Genomic DNA, 15,595 nt, shown 5'->3' on the forward strand with positions numbered 1-15,595 from the left:
GACCTGTTTGATTGTTATCCTGTTAAATTGTTATTCTCTGTTGTTGTTATTATTATTGCTACGGTTGTATTTCTATTTGACACAAAAGCAGAGTTAATTAAGTAGGATTCTGTGGAGAATGGCACCATTAGGCCAGTAGGATGGTTCCCCCCATCCGTCTTCCCTACACCTTTTTGCTTTTCCTTTGTATAGCATGTTAATTGCTCAGATACCAGAAGTACAGATAGAAGCCACTGAAACCTGTTCTAAACCAGCTGAAAACTACACCTTGGCAATTCAGAAAACCCCCATAAAGAGCTACCTGCAAAGAGACGCATTGTGCACCATACCCTGCACCATTTTTCATTGTTCCGTTGGGTTTCTGGATGCTCCATAAATACTGATCTGAATTTGGATTTCCTCTAGGTCAGTAACAGAGCATTTGGGCAAACATTTTTAACTCATGTCTTCTCAACTGTTGGCCAACTTCACTACACCTTCAGATTTTTGTTAAAAAAAATCAATTTGGGGTTTTGCACAGGTCTATATCCTCGCCAGCATTTATGAATCAGTGTGTGGATTTAAAAATAAATGCTTGTCAAACACACACTAATCCAGCTTTTCTCAACCTTTTTACCATTGAGAAACCCCTGAAACATTCTTCAGGCTTTGAAAACCCCCAGAAGTGGCACATTCGGGCAGATTATGGTCGGGAAGCAGAACTGTGGCCATGCCCACCCATGGCCCCTCCCCTTCCCACCCCCTCTGGGCCCATCATTGGCCATTTGGGGAGCGTGGGTGGGTCAACATGACCATATATGGTCCTATTACTCAATAAATATTTAACAAATTAAAAAAATATTTTAAAAATAATTAACTCCCACCCATTTGGGAAACCCTTCCAAGTCCATCAAAAAACCCTGGTTGAGAAACCTGCTGTAATCACTACTCTGTGACAGTTTACCCGTCTCTCTGGCAATGGAGATCATAGCTGTTCTCCCTTCTACAGGAGAAATAGCTCTTCTGTTATGGTTCAGAATATGCCTCCTGCTCAGGGAGTGGCTTATAAAATTATTTATTTTACTCAAAACATTTCAATGCTGCCATTCTACCCTCTCAGGGTCCCCAGGGAATGGTCTTTGACTAACATTCCTCAGTACCTTTGAGCCAATGGCCTATTGATATTAAAACACACCTTCCTGAAAATTTTCGCCCAATTAGTCTACTTTCTATAGTGGGCAAACGTTATGCAAAACATCTTGAATTGCAGCTTAGTGCATGGATGCATTCCTCAGAAATTATTGGCCCAGAACAAATTGGTTTTTCTAAGGGAAAATCCACTTTAGATCATTGTTTGCTTTTAGCTTCTTTAGCCACAAAATACATGGATCTCGGAACAAAAAATACTATTTGTTGCATTCACGGATCTGAAAAATGCCTTTGACTCCATCCCAAGGGAGGCTTTTTGGGAAAAACTGAAGCATCTTAATGCTTACTGATCCATGCTTACTGTTTCTACTCAGGAAACTCCATACTGGCACTGCATGTCAAGTTAAATATTCTGCTCAGGGCCACTTAACTGCCAATGTGCCTGTTGCAAAAGGAGTGGAACAAGGCTGTGTTCTGGCCCCACATCTTTTAAATTTGTATTTGTCTGACTTGGTCCAGAATTTTGATCAGATCAACGGGCACCCTCTGAAGGCTGGATCTCCTGTTATTGTATGCAGATGATACAGCCATCCTCTCCTAAAGAGTTGGTCTTTTAAGATTTCTTAATTGTTTGTACTCATATTGTCAACGCAACTCTTTACTGATCAATTTCTCGAAATCTAAAGTTCTGGGTTTTTTAAAGAGTTTGACTCCAAGGAAATGGCTGTTGGGTTGACAAGACGATTGATTAAATGTTTTTATTTTTTGGAAGGCAACCAATATGTCCCAGCGGCCATTAGAATCTTTAATGTTAAAACTGTATCCCAGTTGTTTTATGGTATTCCAATTTGGGCAAAGACTTTCCATAGGAAGATAGAAGGGATTCAGGGAACCTTCTTCCATCAAATTCTTGGTGCTCCCATGTGTGTGTCCTATAGTGTGTTGTGTGCCGAGCTTGGCCAACATTTTTTAGAAACCAAGCCTTGGCTGATAATTTTTAAATTTTGGTTTAAAATACTTTTCAGAGTGGAGTCATATAGCTTTCTCTTTTACTTAAAGGTGGACACACAATGCAGCTCATGGTTTCTCAGTACTGAATCTAAATTTGTAGAATAAGGATTTTCAACAGATTTTCCCTATGTTTAATGTCTGAAATCTTTAATATTCTGAAAAAAAAGATTAGCGGTGGACCATTTGGTCGAATGGTCCAAAATGTTTCCAGCACAACCCTGCATATGTTCTCCTGCTGCCCTGGGGATCTGATCAAATCAAGGGGAAATTGTTAATTATTTTTATAATCTTACTAATCCATCCCTCCGTAGAGTTTTCATGCTGGCAAGAATTAGTTGTCTTCCCTCAAGCGTCCTTGCAGGAAGATACCAGCATGTCCCAAGGAGGGAAAGATTGTGTCCGTGTTCTGTGAACTGTCCCGATTCAACCTCACATATTATTTTAGATTGTGAACTTCATGTCAGTCTTCGCAGAAAACTTCTGGATCCTCTACTTTGTCCCAGAGGTCTAGTAAAGCTACACTCCAGTTTCTGCTTAATGATCTTTCTGCAGACCACATTGTGTGTAGCTGAATTTTTAATGGCTGTTTATCGACTCAGAATTAAGATGTTTTAATCAGCTGATTTTACTGTATTTTAGTCTATAATATTAGCTTATTTTACCCTATTATATTTTTACTCTGCTTGGCTTTATTTGCCTCTTATTGTTATGCCAATAAAGATCTATTATTATTATTATTATTATTATTATTATTATTATTATTATTATTACACTAATATAAGGAAAGGCTGTAGGATTTTTCACTATTGTCACAACAAACTTATATTGGAGGACACAACCACTGAAGAAGTAATTGAAAATGGAAATTATCTAGAAACCGTTACGGTTGACTCTTCATGTATATAAAAGAAATTATATTGGAATTGAATATACATATATTCTTACAAGAATATTGCCTTGGAAAGGTTCCTTGTTTTTCTGTTGAGGGTCCCCAGTGCAGTAAACATAAAAATCATTTAAGCAATCAGAATATAATATAAATTATAAAATAATTAAATGAAATGCATGTAAATAAAAACCACTAGAAGGAGAATCGGTAACCATAATGCGAGTTATGCCAGACAAAATGAAAAGGTCTTCTCCTGCTGGAGATATAGGGAGGCAGACTGATAGAGGGAAGCAGACAAATCTCCCTGAGGAGGGAGCTCCAAATTAGGAAGAAGGTACAATTGGATATTTCATATGGATCCTAGTCCTATTACTTTGCTTATTAGATGTATTGTTCTGTTCTTTGGTTTCACTTACATTGTGTAATCTGATAAAGGTGGACTATGAGTAAATAAATGAGCACATTCCTTTAACAGCCCAAAAATTGCAGTAAAATATTTAAGGCAGTGAAATCCACACACATTCTTATTTCATGCTCTGAAAACAATCCTTTATTCACATCCATTGTTCTCCTATCCCTTCCAACAGGAAACGTAATACAAATCTATGGTCGTATCCTGACCTCAAAATATGAAACGTATGATTTTAATGTGGATTTTATTGATGGGTAAGTATGTTTGTTGATGCCGCTGTGTTATTCAGCCAACTGCCATAGGGCAGGGATGGAGAAACTGTGGCTCTCCAGATGTCCATGGACTACAATTCCCATGACTATGGGAATTGTAATCCATGGACACCTGGAGAGCCACAGTTTGGCCACCCCTGCCATAGAGCAGGGGTAGTCAACCTGTGGTCCTCCAGATGTCCATGGACTACAATTCCCATGAGCCCCTGCCAGCGTTTGCTGGCAGGGGCTCATGGGAACTGTAGTCCATGGACATCTGGAGGACCACAGGTTGACTACCCCTGCCATAGAGTATGTGCCCCTCCTCTATTGGCTTTGTGTTTGGTTTGTCTTCTGACGAGGAGGTGAGCATTGCTAGTGCTTATCCAGAAAGCTGTTTGCCTTTCCCACGGCATTGGCAGTCCTTGACTGGATACACCTAGTGTTTTATAGCAGAGATTTGGAAGCTTTATAGAACCTCCATTCTGATAAGTTTTTTTTTAAGGTAGTGGACAACACAACAAAATGACTGCTGTAGAATATGTCCACTGGGGTTGTCAACCTCCAGGTATGTTCTGGAGAACTCCCAGAAGTACGATTGGTGTCCAAATGATAGGACTTTAACCAATTCCATGGGGCCTGTAAGACAGAGCTGTTGCTCCAAGCCTATAGCTGAGGCCCAAATAAACCATCAAGAACTACTGGCTTCACCGCTGAAACAAGGGAAGATCTGCCCTCCAAACATCCAGACCCTCCCCCAGTTAAAATAAATTGGGGTTTGATGTAATCTCTAAATATGTTTTACTGATTTATATTCCGATTTAATATTGTGCGGTGGAATGTTTTAAACCATTTTGTTACCCACCCTGAGCTACAAAAATTATTATCCCTCCCCAAACTCTGCCTTCTTCAGGTGCCACCCCAATCTCCAGGAATTTCCCAGGCTGGAGTTGGCCACCCTATGCAATCCAAAATCTTGGACGGTTTCATGCCAAATGTTCTTCTGCCACAGAGGTGTCAATTTCTAAATGGGTGTTTCCTGTGCTTTTCCGATGGACTTCCTGCTCCACTGAAGGAAGCCAAGATCTGCGCTTCACTTTGGGGAAGAAAGAAGTGGGCACCATTGGCAGGTGACCTGGTGCCCATGGGCACTGGGTTGGGGACCCCTGATCCCAGTGTCATGACCTGAAGGATGCAGTCCATGGTGCCCTTGGTACCAACAGACTGGAGTCCCAGGCATTTGGAACCCAACTGCAGCTAGTCTTTATTTGAAAGGAAATTGGGAGCACAGGAAAGAAGTCATAGCACAGGCAAGATGATTGTCAAGGACTCTGACCCCAGGGTGGGCCAGGGCCATTATACCCTCGGACCCCCACCCACCTGACAGTGGGGAAAGTCTGTTATGATAGGCAACTGGTTTGATCCAGAAAATGTGAAAGTCAGAACGAGACAGTCTGGCTTGGCAGCAGGTATGAAAACGTCTTCCCAGCAAGAATACAGCTTGTTTACATTCAGAGTAGGGACACTGAGATAAGCCATTTGCAGAAAAACAAAAGCCTCCCAGCGGAGGGGCCAGGAGGAATACACCTGCAGCCCGGAAGTTAAACACCCAACACCAATACTGATGATGCTGACGTGGCTCTGTTCTCCTGTTATGACTCTTCCACTATTGTTCAATTTATCATATTATCTGTACTGTTTTTTATTCCAGTTCCATGTAAACTACCCTGAGCCTCAGGGGAGGGCGGTATATACCGTATTTGCCGGCGTATAAGACGACTGGGCGTATAAGACGACCCCCCAACATTTCCACTCAAAATATAGAGTTCGTTATATACTCGACGTATAAGACTACCCCCTCTTCCACACACCTTCCACACACCAAATAAAACGTAAAAGAACATCAGAAGGGGGGGGGGAGAGAGAAAGAGAGAGAGCCATTAAAAAAGAAAAGAAAGCAAGAAAGTATGCTTGGATTAGTGATTACTGTACCTCCCGTGCCCCAGAAAAGGCAAGAGGAGGGGGGTAACTCTCTCTCTCTCTCTCTCTCTCTCTCTCTCTCTCTCTCTCTCTTGCAAGTTGAGGCTGCTTTTGTGGATGGCGGCACCTCTGTGCATTGAACTGAAACAGCATCCTCCGCTTATTTAACTGCAAACAAAGAGGGAGCGAGCAAGCGAGCGGAGGGCAGAGCAAGGATTAGCGTTCCCTGCGCGCCAAGTTTTGCTCTTTTCCTGAATGGGGGCAGCTTCAGAAACCGTGAAAGGAAGGGGGAGCAGAGGCTGGCACCTCCCCCCCCCAGCATCCTCCTCCTTCTTCACTCCTTCGCAACTCGTTCGCCCGGCCCTTTGGGAGCCTCTCTCCCCCTCCCGCTTCAGAGTCTTATGTGTGAGAGAGGGCCTGTTCCTGCCGTGGTGAGGTGGGGCGTGCACGCAGGCACAAGTTTGCTGGGCCCAGCAAGTTCCAAGCCGGGAGGAGTTCACAAGACAGCAGAAGAGTTGGTGAGCCCAGTGGGGGGGGGGAGCCTCCGCCTCTGCCGCCGCCACCTCCGCCTGGCGTCCCTTAATTCTGGTCACCAAGGCCACTATGGGCAGCTCTGTCTATCCCAACTGAAGTGCACCCGACGTATAAGATGACCCCCCCCCCACTTGGAGGCATGTTTTTCAGGGGGGAAAAGTTGTCTTATACGCCGGCAAATACGGTAAATATAATAAATAAATAACCAAATAAGTAAGTAAGTAAGTCTTGGTCCCTGCGAAGGCAATGGTACCTTCAGACAAGGCCCAGTTTTTGCTGAGGCTATACCACTTCAGTCTGTAGGTCATGGCTGGCATGACTGACTGCTCCTCTTCAAGAGTTTCCCTGCATATGGAAAACCAGCATGCCAGAAAGAAGGCAAGGCCAGAATCCTTTTCTATGACATGTGGGTTTTCTATATACTCAAGACTTCCAAACATTGACTTCGATTTGGTTATATCAATCAGCCTCTCAAATCTGAAGTTGGGCAGTCCATCAGGAGACTGATTGCAGTTAGCACCAGACAAGATGTTAATGGAATTACAATTTCCAGGTTCCCTCTAGCAACTGGATGGGTGGAGTCTTGCTGATTGGGCGGGGGACCCTCATTGGCAACACTCTGATATTGTTGACAATGTACTGACTTCAGTCCTCTCGTGACTGGAAGTGATGCTCCAGAGAAACTGATTCCTAGGTTCTGGAGATCAGTTGTAATTCTGGGCAAACTCCAGGCCTATCTTGAGGGTGGTAACTAATGCTAGGAAACATTGGTAGACGATATGCCAATCCCAGACACTATGCTGGAGATCTCTGATCTATATTGTTCTGGCTTCCCTGACTGTATTTTCCCTTCCCTTCCCCACTCAAGGCCTGTTACCCTCAAAGCAGATGGATGGATTACCCTTTGCTCACTGGCAGACAGACAGACACACAGCATGTAAGTCCTTATTGCTCGGTCTACATTCTGTTGTTCAATCAACATTTTCTGGGGAGTTCACCAGTCAGTGCAGGTGCAGATGCAGGAGCTGATATAACAGTGGTATAGCATTCTAGCTCTAGAGCCATGGCATTAATTTTACTTTTCACAAAAGAGATATTCTGGATTTTTCTCATCACAATCTAAACAGTACTTAGCCCGAAAGTAGAAAAAAAATATTTGCTATAGTAACCTATCAGTTGAATTCAAGTGCTGATGTCAAGTGCTGACAAAACTCACAACAAAACTTCTATGGAAAGAAAGCTTTAATGGAAGTTAGCTCTAGTCACTATAACTCAAGAAGTCAAATCTGCCAAACAACAGAACTACAAGCACTTATCAATACAATTATCCCGCCCAAAACTTGAGTGTTCCCAGGGGAGGGGTGCCCCCTCTCCCAGGTGCCATCCCAGGCTTCCTGACAGAGGTGTTGAAATTTGCGTGGCCTTGAGCCAGCCGGCGCCAGTGAGATGATAAAGCCTTTCGCAGGCACTGCAGGGTCCTTGTTACAATGTTTCTCAAAGGGGAAAAATATGCAGAGCGAGCAGCCAGAGATCAAAGTAAACAAATCAAAGCAGGCAACTACAAAGCATGGTTACATGGGAACAGTGAATAGACATGGGTTACAAGGATAAGACACAATATGCAAAAGGAAGGCACAATAAGAAATAGGCAAGATGGGGTCACTCAGGCCCATTGAAGAGATCATGGCAGAGAACAGGAACTGATCCTGACATCTTGGCTGAATATATCTGCTTGTTTTTTTTAAACAGTGTATCACATTAACTGGAGGGTTTTGTATAGGTGGCCAAACTGCATCTCTCCAGATGTCCATGAACAAGAATGCTGGCAGGGGTTCATGGGAATTGTAGTCCATGGAGATTTATAGAGTTACAGTTTGGCCACCTCTGATATTTTTACTATTTATTTGTATCCTGCCTTCCTCCTCAGTGGGAGACCCAAGGTGGCTCAAATCCTTTTCCTTTCCTCCGTTTTATCATCACAACGCCCCTGTGAGGGAGGTTCAATGGCAAGTGTGTGACTGGCCCAGGGTCAGCCAGTGAACTTCCAGAGCAGAACTGTAGATTCGAATTGGGGCCTTTCAGATCCTAGTCCAATGTTCTAAATCTTGTGACCTTGGTTGGGATCTAAAAAATATATGAGAACAAAGAAACTAGCTGCTGTTGCCCCAAATGTATGTGAAACATTTGGACTGTGCTCTATCATATTCTATGGAAGTTCTTATCTTCATGCAGTCTCCTGAGAAGCTCTTGCATAAGCCTCTCTGGGCTTTTCATTCAACTTCTCTCATGCAGTGTGGAAGTACAAAATGTAAAACTGTTCTTTGGTGATTGGAAGACCTGATCTGCATGCACAAGGATATTTTGACCCTTGCATGCCTCAAAAATAGAGGTTTTAACCTTCTCCTAATTAAAGTAATTAATGGTGTTCATTATTGTGCCAGGTACATTTCACTTTTTAGATTACTGTTTGCATGTGTGTGTAGGTGTCTGGAGAGCTTGAAAGGAGCAGACGTAGGTCTTTTCATGTTACTTCAAATAACTGCTCTAAAAAGGGAATTAGAGAGGCTGAGGGAGAAGAAGTCTCTCTGTGGCTATTGGCCAAGGGGACTGAAGGGAACCTCCACTTTCAGAGGCAGTCAGACAGATCCATACAGAGGCACAACACTTGAGCTGCATCCTGCTGTTGTAAGCCGCGTGTTTGCACGCTTCCTGACGAAAGACCCCTCCCATGTTTTCCCGCTGCCCCGTCACAGCTTTTTGCCTCCTGATGAGGTGGCAAGGGAAAACAAGTCTAACGTCTCCCTCTCACTTGTTGGCTTGTCAATCACAGCAAGCCACCAAACAAAGCATAGCAGTTGTCTCAAGGACTCAAACTTCCTTCCCCCTGAGCCCCAACATTATTTTTTTAAAGAAAAGTGCTATGCAGTAGCACCACAATGTAAATACATTTTAAATAAAAATCCAACACTTCCATGTTGCCATGGAGCAACGCCACAACAAAAAATATTCTCACCCCTTTTGGGGATTCATAGAATCATACAATCATAAAATAATAGAGTTGGACGGGATCTCATGGGTCATCTACTCCAACCCCCTGCACTATGCAGGACACTCATATCCCAATCGCTCATCTACTGTAACCTGCCACCCCCTTGAACCTTCCCAGAATCAGCCTCTCCGTCAGATAGCTTTCCAGCCTCTGTTTAAAAATTTCCAAAGATGGAGAACCCACCACCGCCTGAGGAAGCCTGTTCCACTGGGAAACTGCTCTGTCAGGAACTTCTTCCAATGTTCAAATGGAATTTCTTTTGAATTCATTTCATCCCATTTGTTCTGATCTGTCCTTCCGGGGCAAGAGAGAACAACTCTGCTCTATCATCTATATGGCACCCTTTTAAATATTTGAAGATGGTTATCAGATTCCCTCTCAGTCGTCTCCTCTCTAGGCTAAACAGACCAAGTTCCTCAAGCCTTTCTTCATATGTCTTGGTCTCCAAACCCTCACCGCGCCCACGCATCGAGCCGCACCCGGCCGCGCCCGCGAGCCGCACCCGTGAGCCGCGCCCGTGAGCCGCGCCCGCGGATCGGGCCGCGCCCGCGCTGATTCCCTCTCCCCGCCCTCCCGCAGTAAGAAGCTTCCCGGGCCGCAAGCTTGCGGCCTGGGAAGTTTTTTACTGCGGAGGGGGGGGGCGGGGAGAGGGAGCCGCGGCCCGGCGCCATGGCCTTTGCGGCCCGGCGGCGGGCTGTGGCCCGCAGTTTGGGGACCACTGATCTAGTCCAACCCCCTGCATTGTGCAGGACACTCACAACCCTCTCTCTCCCCCACTGTCACCTGCCACCCCCTTGAGCCTTCACAGAATCAGCCTCTCTGTCAGATGGCTATCTTTCATCCAAATCATTTATAAATATATTGGACAACACAGTCCCCAGGACAGATCCTTGGGGTACTCCACTTGTCACTCTTGTCCAAGAGGATGCTGAACCATTAACAAGTACCCTCTGGGTACGATCTGTCAACCAGTTGTTGATCCACCTGACAGAATTAGGATCCATTCCGCATTTTACCAACTTGTCAACAAGAATATCATGTGGAACCTTATCAAACGCTTTACTGAAATCCAGATAAACTATGTCCACAGCATTCCCCTGATCCAGCAAGGTAGTCACTTTCTTGAAAAAAGAGATGGTTAGTCTGACACGACTTGTTCCTGCGAAACCCGTGCTGAGTCTTAGAAATCACACCTGTCAGTTCCAGCTGCTCAAGGACAGAGAGCTTGATGATTTTGCCAGCTACAGATGCCAAGCTGACAGGTTGATAGTTACCCAGATCCTCCTTTTTCCCTTTCTTGAAAATGGGGACAACATTTGCCCGCCTCCAATCGTCTGGCCCCTCACCTGTTCTCTAAGAAGTGTCAAAAATAATGGACAGAGGTTCAGTGATGACATCTGCAAGTTCTTTTAGTACCCTTGGATGTAGTTCATCTGGCCCAGAAGACTTTGTTTCATTTAGAGAAACTAGGTGTTTGTGGACTGCCCCAACAGTGATCCTAGGCCACCATTCCCGTCCCCCATGTTGTGTTACGTTTTTGCCACATTGATCACTATTTCCCTCACAAGAGAAGACTGAGGAGAAATAGGAGTTAAGCAGTTCATGATGTTTCAGACTTTATTTATGTTTGGATAGAGTTGTGAGAGGCTGGACATGGTAACTGGACCCCAAAGAGTGATTGTGTGTAAACAATAGGCTTAAAAACAAAGAGCACAGATGCCTAGCTGATTAGGAGAGAGCTGCTTTATTATGTGCCCTCCCTTTCCCTGTTCATTTACCTCCAGCAGAAAACACAAACAGGTCTGTTTTGCCTGTCTGATCCCAAAAAGACCGTGGACACTTTAGGAAAAATTTAATTTTAACTTATGCAAAGTATATTGCAGTGGCCACACAACTTATTTTTAATTCTCAGAGTAGGAAATGAAGAGGGGAGGGTGGGTGCGAGGATGGTCAAAACACTGCAGGGACTGTTGCACATTTCTCCCTCCATGCAGGCTTACCCCTGGTTGCTCCCTGATGTGAAGCAAAGTAACAAGTGGCAAATCCAGTTTTGGCAATTTCCCTCATCTCAAGGCAAATCTGCCCAAAACTTGATCTAGCCCCTGAATGGCCTCAGGATGCAGATGATGTCATGTGGAGGAAGCTCCAAAACCCACCAGCAATTAGAGGCTATCCGGTGGCAGATTCTTCATGCGGAATTGGTCAGATTTTTTAAAAGTTCATTTCCATGTTGCTGTGCAGTAACACAACAACGTTAAAACATTTCAATAAAAATGAACACTTCCATGTTGCTATGTAGAAATTCTACAACGATAAAGCATCCACCCATTTTTTGGGGATTCTTCTTGTTTTGGTCTCTATGTTCTGGTAGATTTGTGAGAGGCTGGATGTGGTAGCTGGACACCGAAGAGTGTTGTGTGTGAACAGTAAGGCTAAAAAACAAAGAGCATGGACACCTAGCTGATTGGGAGAGGGCTGCTTCATCATGTGCCCTCCCTTTCCCTGTTCATTCCCTGTTCATCTTTGGATTATGCACTGTTTGTTGGACCAGAGGCACTCGTTGGCCATTGTGTGTGAGACAGGACACTGGACTAGAAGGGCCACTGGTCTGATCCAGCAGGGCTCTTCTTATGTTCTTATAAAAGCCTTGGCCTCTCTGCCCTGTTGGTGGCTCTCCAGAGGAACTGGTTAGCCACAGTGAGAGACAAGAGGTTGGGCAAGATGGACCACAGATCTGATCCAGCAGGTCTCTTCTTATGTTCTTATAAACTTCTAATTCCCAGAGCCAGGGAGCAACATCAGGGGAAGATCTTGGCCTTTATTCACTGTTGTTGGACATGCAGAAGTGTTTGGCCACTGTGTGTGAGACAGGATGCTGAACTAGATGGGCCGCTAGTCTGATCCAGTTCTTATCAACCTCCTGAATTTTTATCTTTGCAAAACATTTCATCTTCTGTTCCATTACCTTTCCTATCAGGGCTTAGCTCCACAACCATGAAGGTTTGGGCCCTGATTTTGGGGATGCTGAATACCTTTAGCTCTTTCTGGAAACCCTTAGTGATCATGATAATGGATGAAGCTTTGAACCAAGAGTAATCTGTCCTTTTGAACCTTAGCGATCTGTTTCTGTTGTGCCTGTTAACTTTCCTGTTGATCAGAGTCTTTTTTTGCATCCTCTGGCTTCTCTTTGCAGATACTCCATTCAAACCAGTCACGGACTAGGAACTCTTGGCTGCCGAGTCGAAGGCAACTATATTGGTTAGTGGAAAACAGGTGTTTCTACTCTTGTTCTGTAACACAGAGGGCCACAAACAGGACTAACTAAATAACCCTCCAGTGGTGGTGGTCTATCAGCAAGAAGAAGCAGTGAAGACTGAGCTAATTACAGATTCCTGTCCTTTTTCCTCCTTGTTGCTGCCCTTGGCTTTGCTTCTATTTCCCGATTTTAGCTTTTGCTCTACATAAACCTTAAATGTTAGGCATAAAGTCCCTAGTGCAACACTCATCTGAACCATGGTCTATTATCAATCAATCTTTATCTACAGTCATTTAGACCAAAATGAAGGTCTCCAAACTTTTTGAGCCAGCAGGCACCTTAGGAATTCTGAAAAGGGTGATGGGCACATTTACAAAATGGCTGCCACAGGAGCTGGAGCTGGCCACAAAATGGCTGCTGTAGGACGTGAAGCTGAGTATGAAACGTCAGTGAGCAAGGTTATACACAACCATAATAGTACCTCTTCAGCATTTCAGGCAGAAGTTCTGTTTAATTTGCATAGCCATTCAGAAGTCCTAGTGGTAGGGTTGACAGCTCTGGGTTGGGAAATACCTGGAGACTTTGGGGGTTGGAGCTGGGAGTGGAAAGAATTTGGGGCGAGGCGGGATCTCAATGCTATGGAGTCCACCCTCCAAAGCAGCCATTTTCTCCAGGGGAATTGATCACTTTTGTCCGGATATGAACTGTAAAACTGGAGGATTTCCAGGTGGCATCCCTAGGCAATGTTATTAAATGTTAGGTACAGTTCCAACCTTGTTCAGTAAATGTGTGTTTTCTCTTCCAACAGGGTCACATAATGTCAGCTTTTCAGTCTTTAACAAGGGGAAGTAAGTAAAGGATAAGAGTCTTTTAATTGTGGTTAACTTTATTTCACCTTGTTTATTTCACCTTACTAGATCTAAAGCCCATTTTAATCTCAAATAAAATGGGCGCTAGATGGGTGCGGCCTCCTGCCCCCGACTCCCAAAGGCTTCCGCAGCTGTGGGGCCGCAGAAGTCTTTATCCTCCTCCCCCCTCCGGACGGCATAAGGGTTCAGTGTGGCCGGGGCTGCGGGGAAGCGGCCTACCTGTATTGACGGACGGCAGCGGGGCAGTCACGGCGGTAGCGGCGGCTCGGCTGGCGGCGGCGGCGGCGGCTCACTGGTGGCGGCGGCGGCCATTTTGGGCGGTTGGCGATTTTTGGCGGCGGCTGGCTCGCTGGCAGCGGCGACGGCTGGCTGGCAGGCTGCGGCGGCGGCCATGTTCGGCGGCGGCTGGCTGTCGGCGGTGGCGGCTGGCTGTCAGCGGCTGCGGCGGCCATTTTCGCCCATTTTCAGGGGCGGCTGGCTGGCGGCGGCGGCTGGCTGGCGGCGGCGGCTGTTGGCTGTTGGCTGTTGGTGTCGGCCATTTTCAGAGGTCCGTCGGAAGAACGGACGGGAGTCCCCGGCAGCCGCGTCAGGCCGCCGGGCAGGGAGCACCCGCCAGCCGCGCGTAGTGCGGCTGGCGGTTGCTCCCTTGCCTGCTTGGGCCGGGATGGACACTTGGAGGGGCCAATCAGGAGCCGCTTTGCGGCTCCTGATTGGCCCCTCCAAGTTTTTATCCTGGACAGGGCCCGCCCTAACTCCTCCCACAGTGCCCTTACTCCTTTATACAGTCCGTGGCACTCCGCGCCACGAGGCTGTTTAAAGATGTCTCTTCTGAAGGTATTATTTTCTTGCATATAAATCATTTATCAACACACTTCACTTTGAAAGAGTGGGTTGGAGAAGGAAGTGCTGATTTCTGTGCATTATCTTATAAATATAATTCAATGCAAACACTTTTATTGGCATAATAAATGTCTATAAAAATAAAAATGCCTATCTTATCAATGATTGCAGTCTAAATATTTTTTTTAACTTTTGGCAGCAAAATCAGTTTTTTTAAAGGGCAAAAAGGCGGCTAACAGATTACAACATGCATAATAAAACCACATTTTAAAACCACCTAAAACCACCCCTAAAAACACACACGATTAAAACTATGGAAAGCCAAGCATGCAAAGGCATAAAGCAACAATTAAAATATGGTCAAGAAGGAGGGATCATTGAAGGAATGCTAAATGAAACAGAAAAGACTTCATCCAGGGGCGGAAGACAGCGACAGCAAGGGCCAAACAAATCTCCCTGAGCTGAGAGTTCCAGATCGGGTTGCCAGCTTTGAGCTGGGAAATAACTGGAGACTTTGGGGGCCCAGGTGGGAGTGGGCAGGATTTGTTGGGGGAGGGACCTCAGTGGAGTCTAATGCCATGGAGTCCAGCCTCCAAAGCAGCTATTGCCTCGAGATGAGCTCTAATTTCAGGGAATCTCCAGAGCCCACCTGGGGACTGGCATCCCTAGAGCTTTGTTTTCAGGACCGTGAATGCCTTTCCCAGGTTGCTACCCTGCTAATCTCAGAAGACAGGAGAGCCCAAAACAGGCCCTCAGAAGACGCATAGAGTTTAATAAACTCTTTGGAAAGGGTGGGCGGGGAGGAGAACAATTTGTTTTGTTCCGTATATCATTTTCAGTGCTCCCTGTGGATGTTATGAGGCAGGTGAACACCAACAAACCCAAATGTCATATGAATGGCTCATTTGAATAGAAGTGGGTGTGTGCTGAAAGGAAATGTAGTGCCCAAAATATACAGGTTGCATCTGGTGTCCCCTCTCTGTGTCAGACATAGCACATCTCTCCTTAGTTCCTGTAAATGTGGGGTTTGGATTCAGATCAGGATTCGGATCAGGTCTGCAAGGTATGTGGAAAAGGAACCGCCAACCCTTAAGAGTTGGAGCAGTCTCAGGGGATGCTGTCTGAGGTCATCCTGTGAACTTCCCACCTGGGGCAAAAGGCACACACCCCTGAGTTGCATGTCTGAAAAATGGCATGGGGGGAGAGATGTGCCTAGTGTGGGAACTGAGGAGGACCTGCAACTTATCGTAGGGTTGCCAGCCTCCCGGGACTACATGTAGAATCATAGAATAATAGAGGGTCATCTAGTCCAACCCCCTGCACTATGCAGGACACTCACAACCCTATCGCTCATCCACTGTCACCTGCCACCCCCT

The 15,595-nt window shown here is 45.5% G+C and overlaps 1 protein-coding gene across 2 annotated transcripts in view; it reads left to right on the forward strand.

The window, feature by feature from the left end:
- Positions 1-15,595, forward strand: part of PKHD1 (PKHD1 ciliary IPT domain containing fibrocystin/polyductin) — a 454,238-nt gene that overhangs the window by 23,751 nt on the left and 414,892 nt on the right. For both annotated transcript variants that reach the window (XM_077315063.1, XM_077315054.1), the window contains exons 7-10: positions 3,616-3,694; positions 7,074-7,142; positions 12,448-12,512; positions 13,319-13,358. In XM_077315063.1, coding sequence (XP_077171178.1) covers positions 3,616-3,694; positions 7,074-7,142; positions 12,448-12,512; positions 13,319-13,358 — 253 coding nt within the window. The remainder of the gene's footprint in view (positions 1-3,615; positions 3,695-7,073; positions 7,143-12,447; positions 12,513-13,318; positions 13,359-15,595) is intronic.

The sequence above is a fragment of the Paroedura picta genome, chromosome 1 (assembly GCF_049243985.1).
Source record: "Paroedura picta isolate Pp20150507F chromosome 1, Ppicta_v3.0, whole genome shotgun sequence".
Taxonomy (NCBI): domain Eukaryota; kingdom Metazoa; phylum Chordata; class Lepidosauria; order Squamata; family Gekkonidae; genus Paroedura; species Paroedura picta.